The following is an 8,574-nucleotide window of genomic DNA, read 5'->3' as shown; positions in this document are numbered from 1 at the left end:
CTATTGAATTACTTGCTCTTAGTATATGGAGAAATATGAGGTAGAAACGTCGAGCCACGCTCTCTTTCACTGTCCAGCGTTTGCCACGTTACGCTAAGAACAAAAAAAAAAAAAAAAAAAAAAAAAAAAAAAAAAAAAAAAAAAAAAAAAAAAAAAAAAAAAAAAAAAAAAAAAAAAAAATAGGCAGTCTCAAGGCGCTTTGGCCAAACACGACGGACGGGCATCGCTGGAACTTCTAGTGAGACTATTCGCGGCCCCACATACATAGCCCACCTTACCTAACAGAACTTACTAAGAAAAATGTTGACAACAACTAACAAAGTCGAAATAATAACTAATTCATTAATTTTTCCAAGTTTATTTTGAAATAAAAGCCAGTACGTATGTATGTATATGTTTCTCAAACTTTATGATAAGTCGACTTTAGTGCCAATTATTTTTGTTCGACTGCTCTTTATAAGAAAATACATTTTAAACCATTTTTGTCCTTTTTTCAACTTTAGCTGTTTAAGCTCGCATATTAAACTTATGCTACTTGCTCTCTTGTTCGATTCGCCACTTCCCATGTTTTAGGTAATCGATGCAACAAATAAAGTAACCTCCAAACCTTTTAAATTATWTTTAACAGTTTTGTCAAAAGGTTAATTTAACAGAAAATGCCTTAATTAAACTCTATTTACAAGTGTCACTCTAAGCTCAACATTTTTTATTTGTACTTAACATTTTCATTGTCCTCCATTGCTGTGTCATTCGCGCAAGCAATTGCAAAGCAATATTGTAAAAATAGCATTATATAATGCACATTTTATCAGGCATYTTGTGTTTGCATCGCCTGTTTGAGCCCACACATTGTCCTGTTGCCAATTATAGCTGTCCAGCCGCCAGTCTGTCTGTTGCGGCGCGTGCGGCGTGTGTTGCGTGTGTCGAGCGCCGGCTGCTTGGCTCCACTTAATATGACAGCAATTAATACGCCGTCATTTTTATAGCAATTGTCATTATGTTAACTAGCAAATAAGTGTCCACTTGGCAAAACTAGTGACTTTGGGGTTAAAGGACGAGAGTTAGTGAAGGTTAGATACTGTAATAGTCGAGGGTGTGAAGCTGAAAACTTGCATGTTACAATAGTTATGGGAATAAATCTTATTTATRTTATGTTCTATGTATTTAAATAAAGTTAGTAATTCTCAAAACATATTCATTTCGATTCAATGGCTTCAAAATCGAGCCAAACTCCACCTTCCAAGCTGCCAAAAAAACTATCTTTAGTTAAGGTATTGTCCGTACGGGTTTTTGGATTGGGTTTGATGACAAAATTCTTCACGATTTCGGCAATTGCTGCTTTGCTTTGAGTGAGCGCAAATCTCATGCCTACAATAGAATTGAGAAAAAAATAAAATTATCTAAAAATAATTGCGACACATGGTCCAAGATATTAGAAACCAGCATGRTAAGTAAAAATTTGCTTAATTTCTGCGTCTCTGGAGCGGTCCGTGTTCTCTCTCAATGATTTTGTGTTTCTCTCTATGATTAATATTTACGATTTCTTGTCGCACATGGTCCAAAAGTTCGGGAACTTGTAGGCAGGCTACGCAATCATTTGTTTTATATGTTTTGGAGAGTCTAAAAATGCTCTCTCAAAAAATAAGACGGTTAGATTTTAGTACTCAAAAAGAAAGTCTTATCAAATCGGTTAGTGTTTGGGAACCTGCATGACCTACCACGTCCCACACCATACTCATATAATATTTTATATATACAATTTATCGACAAGCATTATCACTCACCTAGGCACACACGTGGTCCATCACCGAACGCCAAGAATACGCCCCTATCGCGATAACTTTTTAAGCCACCATTTTCGGGTAGAAAACGCTCTGGTTTAAATAACTCTGGTTCCTCGTAGATGCTTTCATCGTGGTGAAAGCAGTAGGCCGGTATCAAAATGACGTCATTCTTCTCCACTTTCAAAATACTGCCGTCTTTATTAACCAGCTCACAAGAGTTCGTGCACAGCTTTTTGTTGAAGAGTATCGGAGGAAACATTCTTAAAGCCTCTAGAAAGGAAAATAATCATATAAGTAATATTTATTGTTTTATGTACTATATACGTATGTACGATATTATGTACAAACCGTGTAAACAAGCATCTAAGTATGGCAAATCCGAGAGCGCTTCGAAGCTCAAGTTACCATCTACGTCCAGATTCTGCGCAATTTCTTGGCGCAATTGACGCTGTTTGTCTTCGTAGCGTGCGAGCTGCAAGAGCGTAATCGTTCATTATCTTCGTATTATTCGGAAATCACAAACACCTGTAAAGTTCTTACCAACAGCAAACAATGTGTTATAGCAGTTGTTGTTGTTAAAAAGCCATCGGTTATGTAGGTCATCACATGCGACGTTACCTCCGGCGTCGATATATTTCGTTTCCGCTGCAGTTGCAACATATAATTAATAAAATCGGCTTTATCCACATCTTGCTTGTGCCGCAAATCGATGGTTTTCTGCGTTAAACCGATGAAGAAATCTTCAACATCTTTGGGAAAGAAACGCATTTTGTAGAAACGCTCCAACGCGGGGAAGAACCCGTTAAGCAGTTGGTAAAATCGAAAAATATAAGTTTGACTGAACATTTTTTTCGTATTGGCATAAATTGGCGACGACTCCTTGCCGAAACTGTTTGCACGAATGCCCAAAACGCACTCGCTGACAACCTCGGATGTGTAGCGCAAGAAGATCTGCGAAAAAATACCGTTATATGATTGCAACTTTTTGTATTTATCAATTTCTTACCTCTGTGGTGTCCATAGCTTCGGTAGCGCTAATCTTAGTTTGCTCTTTAATGTAGCGTATTAGACGTTGACACACATCCAAGGTGATTGGATAGGCGACTTTTATCTGAAAATATTAAATTAAAATCTTAAAAAATAACAAAAATTCACACGATAAAGTCAGGAAGTGAGCTTAAWCTTGTTAAGAGATAATAATTCACATGTTCCTCTTTGAAAGCGCACAAGTTTTGATTTKTGGGGGAATGTTAACTCAAATTTGCTTTCCGAATTAACTATATTCACATCTGCCTTTGAAAATGTGGAAACCATTACTTCKTAAGCGATCTCTTGAAGGCAAATATTTTCTTTGAGCGTATCAACACAGCGTCTAATACATCTCCGTCTATCATTTTTTAGCACTTAGTTGGACCTCTCCGAGCCGTTCGATACCAAACGAGGTTTCAGACAAGGCGACTCCCTATCGTGCGACTTCTTCAACCTGCTTCTGGAGAAAATAGTTCGAGCTGCAGAACTTAATAGAGAAGGTACCATCTTCTATAAGAGTGTACAGCTGCTGGCGTATGCCGATGATATTGATATCATTGGCCTCAACACCCGCGCCGTTAGTTCTGCTTTCTCCAGACTGGACAAGGAAGCAACACAAATGGGTCTGGCAGTGAACGAGGGCAAGACGAAATATCTCCTGTCATCAAACAAACAGTCGTCGCACTCGCGACTTGGCACTCACGTCACTGTTGACAGTCATAACTTTGAAGTCGTAGATAATTTCGTCTATCTTGGAACCAGCGTAAACACCACCAATAATGTCAGCCTGGAAATCCAACGCAGGATAACTCTTGCCAACAGGTGCTACTTCGGACTGAGTAGGCAATTGAGAAGCAAAGTCCTCTCTCGACAAACAAAAACCAAACTCTATAAGTCACTCATAATTCCCGTCCTCCTATATGGTGCAGAGGCTTGAGAGGCAACAGATGAGTCGGCGTTGCGAGTTTTCGAGAGAAAAGTTCTGCGAAAGATTTATGGTCCTTTGCGCGTTGACCACGGCGAATATCGCATTCGATGGAACGATGAGCTGTACGAGATATACGACGACATTGACATAGTTCAGCGAATTAAAAGACAGCGGCTACGCTGGSTAGGTCATGTTGTCCGAATGGACAAAAACACTCCAGCTCTGAAAGTATTCGACGCAGTACCCGCCGRGGGAAGCAGAGGAAGAGGAAGACCTCCACTCCGTTGGAAGGACCAAGTGGAGAAGGACCTGGCTACGCTTGGAATATCCAATTGGCGCCACGTAGCGAAAAGAAGGAACGACTGGCGCGCTGTTGTTAACTCGGCTATAATCGCGTAAGCGGTGTCTACGCCAATTAAGAAGAAGAAGAAGTTGGATACTTCATACGGTAGCCTAAACGACTCTGAACTAGATATGGTGAAACACCAATCTCAAATTTACACTTCTATAAGGCTGCGAAACCTAGAGTTTCGTAACCTCTACCATTCGAAAGCTGCAAATTTTCATTAACCCATGTCTTTGCAACATTTTCTTKCTCGTCACCGTCTCTAACACGTACTTTTGGTCATGCACAAATTAAACACCCCTTTGGGCCAAAATTCTGTTAAAAAAAAGTTGTGCATATTTCGAGACGAAATCCAGACACAATCACCCGAAACGCTATCGGCTGGGATCCACAAGGCAATTGATGGAAGAGCCGATTCACTTTAACCTAGAGAAGGAATTTGGGCATCGAAATATTGAAGCGTCCAAAAGGKTGGAATCAAATCAAGAGGCTAGGATAAAGCCGAATTAAATGGAAGAATATCTTTGCTATCACCCGGTGCCATATGATACAATATATATATTTGAAAGCTGCAGTGAAGCGAAGTCGGATACTTAGTGATTAGCTTGAACTACTTCGTCAGCTCAGCAGAAACTTTGGGCACTAAAGAGTTATTATCTATCATATAAATAATCAGCATGATGAGCTGAGTTGGTTAAATATCTCCCTGTCTATATTCGAAAAACCCTTCAGTTTTTGGTTAGGTTGGGCTAGCGAGAGCTTGGCCAGCGCTGGGCCAACATCAGTGCACATGCTGCCGAAAATTGGACCAAGCTTCATCGCAAGATGATCTCTTTGCCCTGACTAAGACTAGCCTCTCCCTAGTTGTGGGAGTTTTAACAGTCATTGCCTTATTGGCGTCCATCCTCTAAGGCAGGGGATCTTACCCGACGCTATCTGCAGAAGTTGTATAACAGGAGACGGAGGAATGGYGGTGGAAATAACTCAACATTKCCTTCTTGACTATCCCGTTTACTAATTCAGTAAGTCGTTTTAAARTTTTGCACATGYTTTTTTCTACTCAAGAAGCTGATTATTTGTCGGAATCGTCRATATCGGATCACTGTGCCGTAAAAACTGATGGAACGAAATCAAGTCCTTATATGGAAAATATTTTCTAAAGGAGCGCTACAATGTCGGAAGAACTTTTTCAGATCGGGAACGGGTGAAAATAAATTTCTTGTATGGGGGATCGAAGTTTACGCTGACATGAAAAACATACATCAAGTCCCAGGGAATGAATATCAAGAACTAGTTAAGAATACAAAGCCTAACATTCAGTAACTCACTCGATTTGGTGTCATGGCGGGTATGATTTCCATTCTGCGCTCTTTCCATTTAGAGCCGGTTAATACAAACGGGTTATTAGCGAAAATAAAGTCACTATTTTCGTCGACCTAAAAGGGAAAGAACATGAGTTTATATAAAAATGCATCAACAAATATTTCACGAAATACCAACTTTTTTTGAAATCTCATTATCGTGGAAATTTTGGAAATCCGTAACAAAAATTTGCTGCACCAAAGCAGGATTCAGCACTAGYAGTTTTGGAGTGCGCATCATTAAAACACCGACAAAATTCTCAGCGTGCTTATAAGCTCTAATTGAAGTATATTTCAATATATAAATTTTTTTCAATTAACTGCCAACTTATTATACCTGTAAATGTCATTGAAATCATATGCTATATTCCGTTGTTGTGAAAATGTGCTGGGAAATGAGCCCACAAATGTATAGGATTTCGCTTGTTTTATGCCACGCTTTTCCCAGTAATGCAGGTTCCATGTTAGAAACCTGTAYATGAGTCCAGCTATAACAGCCGCTAATGTCAAGGTTACCAAGCAAGTCTCAAGCATCGCTTTTGAGTGCAGACAGCGCAAAAATGTTACACAAATATTCAATAATCAATCTTTAATTATATGGATGCAACCAATGAATATGCACTCGAAGAGTCTAACGAGCCGAAGCACTCACTTGAGCGCCGCTTTATGCACTGAATTGCGTTGTAAACGGCATTGCTATCAGCATGATCTGAAGTTCAAATGCCTAAATTGCTGCATCTTGATGTCATGCGTTAAATAATAATAAATTATTCATAAATATTGCCGTGATATATGGGCGTATGTATTAGGGTAAGCATAAAGTTGGTTTGAAATAAGTTGTGAGAACTTAGAAAAAAAGATTTTGCTTTAAATTTTATGATGAAAAATTTATAGATGTGTGGGTAAAAGTTTTCTCAGTAAATTTTTSGTGTTAGAATGGTATTTTCAGGAATTTAGAGATATTTGCAACTGAGTACCAAAACTTTCTAACTGTAAATTGTATCGAATGATGATTTCATCTCAACTCGATTGATTTTTTTTCTCCATAATTTATCATTTTAGGGTAATACTTATATATGTTATCTACGAAAATTATTATTTTATGCTTTGTCTTTCGATTTCGAGTTTCCCTACTTTTTTGGAATATATAGGATATCCACAGAAACTTGAGATTTAAATGGAAAAATTTATTTTCACCATTCGAAAAAATTTTTTTGGCATATATGTTCTGAAGATTATCATTCATTCTTTGAATACAATTTTTGATGGCGAATGACAAGCGCGATGTTTTGCTTTAAAGCTGGATCACCGAAGTGTTCTGTCAATAAATCCTTCGATTGATGTGATCTGTGTGAAGTGGCACCGTCTTGTTGAAACCAAATGTCGCCGAGATCACGAGATTCAATTACAGGCATCAAATAGGCGGTTATTATGGTGCGATAATGGTAGCCATTGACGGTTACGTTCACACCGGCATTATTTTTGATGAAATATGGATTCCACTGGCCYACAATTCACCTCAAAGCGTCGACGTAAAATAAGCCATGTTGTATTAAAAAAATATCTCTACTTGGATCACCCGTTATTTCAAGTTCAAAATTTATTAAAGTTAATTAAAAAATCTTGGAACACAGTATAGCACTTTGATGACCTACTCTCCTGTATGGAATTCAAGTCGATAACTTTGTTGCTGCCTGAACTTTAAATATTGCTGAGAGAGAAAGCAAGAACATTTAGCGCGCAGAGAAATGGCGAATCGATAACGACCTCAGAAATTCCTTYCGATCTAATTTAACAAAAATCTTTAGTACTGCCTTCTAAATAAGTTCCGTTTGCTATACATATGACTKGGATGGACTTCATTGCTTTCAGTAAATGCTTGTAATGATTTCTATGTACTTTATACGTTGACTCTCGTTTCATTCTGGCCAAAAATAGAACCACAATCAAACTAGAATCGGACGGTGCATTATTGTTATAAAAACTTCTCGAATTTTATGAGCTTAAATACCTTGTACCTTGYAYGATCGATTATGATTATTWGTTYCTTATTGATGGATTGGCTCTGTGTRGCGAACGAACGGAAATCAAAGAAATAAATGAGCATCTTGATTTTTTCTCCCATTTGACGTGCTGTTTTCGGTTTCGTCACATTTTTGCAGCGCCATTGGGTAGATTGTTGAGCAGTTAAATTATCAGGGCATGACTGATAAAAGCGTCTTACAATCATACTATGTTGTGAGATAATACAATTTAAATGAAAAGTAATTCCATGCACGACTTCACCGGCCTCTCATTGCTGCAATTTTTTGGTCGCCCTCATAATTTGTATGCAACTCACGAACGCTGCCGAGTCAACTCAATTCTTTATTTGCGTTATTTATTGCGCTCATAGAGAATGCTCGTGCACTTATCAATATCAATTTCAGTTCTATCGTATTCAAATGCACTATTTCAAATTATTAAGTCTAACTTAGCTCCTCGAGACYATTGCGAATATTCGCTCAGCGAACACGTTTTCATTGACGTTGCGAACTTAAATTTAATATATTAAACAATGCACGAACAAATACATATATAACAACAAATGTAAACTGAAATTCTTGAGTTATGTTGCTTCAATGCTGATTTGTGTTTTGTTGTTGTTATGTGTGGCTGCTTAGGTTTGTAGCATTCGTTGCGGTTTTTTGTTGCATATTCTTTAACTGTCAGAACTTGTATGTTTTATGCACATGCCTTTGTGTTTTTATTTATTTTTTTTTGAATGTTTCATATTTTCGCATTTTTTGATTTCTGCTGTCGCAATTCTGAATTGTCCGCACTTAGCTCAATTCACTCAAGTCTGAGTGTACCGGCGCATGAGTGTGAGTGCAAGTGCACACACTTGAAAACTACGTCGGCTTCGGCATCGCGCTGGCGCCTGCTGTTGCGTAAGCACAGTGGGACGACGCTGGTAAAAAATTAGTTAACATTTTTTTTTATAGTTGTTAAATTTTTTTCTTTTTACATTTCTGCATATGAATTTAAATTTTTAATGTAATAAAATGTTTTATTTAAGTAAAAAAAAATTATTCTTAGAAGAATTAATTGAAATTTTCTTCAGTGCTTAAATTGTTTTTTAAGTAA

The 8,574-nt window shown here is 37.8% G+C and overlaps 1 protein-coding gene across 1 annotated transcript; it reads right to left on the bottom strand.

The window, feature by feature from the left end:
• Positions 1-595: 595 nt before the first annotated feature.
• On the bottom strand, positions 596-6,106 carry LOC108970613 (probable cytochrome P450 28d1). The gene is made up of 8 exons (XM_018936102.1): positions 5,786-6,106; positions 5,588-5,726; positions 5,416-5,523; positions 2,791-2,895; positions 2,325-2,735; positions 2,133-2,256; positions 1,785-2,054; positions 596-1,368 (listed from the first exon to the last, which is right to left on the bottom strand). The coding sequence occupies exons 1-8, from the start codon at positions 5,980-5,982 to the stop codon at positions 1,196-1,198; spliced, it is 1,527 nt and encodes a 508-aa protein (XP_018791647.1). The 5' UTR covers positions 5,983-6,106; the 3' UTR covers positions 596-1,195.
• Between the last annotated feature and the right edge of the window lie 2,468 nt (positions 6,107-8,574).

Source organism: Bactrocera latifrons, unplaced genomic scaffold, assembly GCF_001853355.1.
Source record: "Bactrocera latifrons isolate USDA-ARS-PBARC rearing strain unplaced genomic scaffold, ASM185335v1 scaffold_302, whole genome shotgun sequence".
In the NCBI taxonomy this organism is placed as follows: Eukaryota; Metazoa; Arthropoda; class Insecta; order Diptera; family Tephritidae; genus Bactrocera; species Bactrocera latifrons.
The sequence above is the reverse complement of the archived record's forward strand: the minus strand, read 5'-3'. Positions and strand labels throughout refer to the sequence as shown.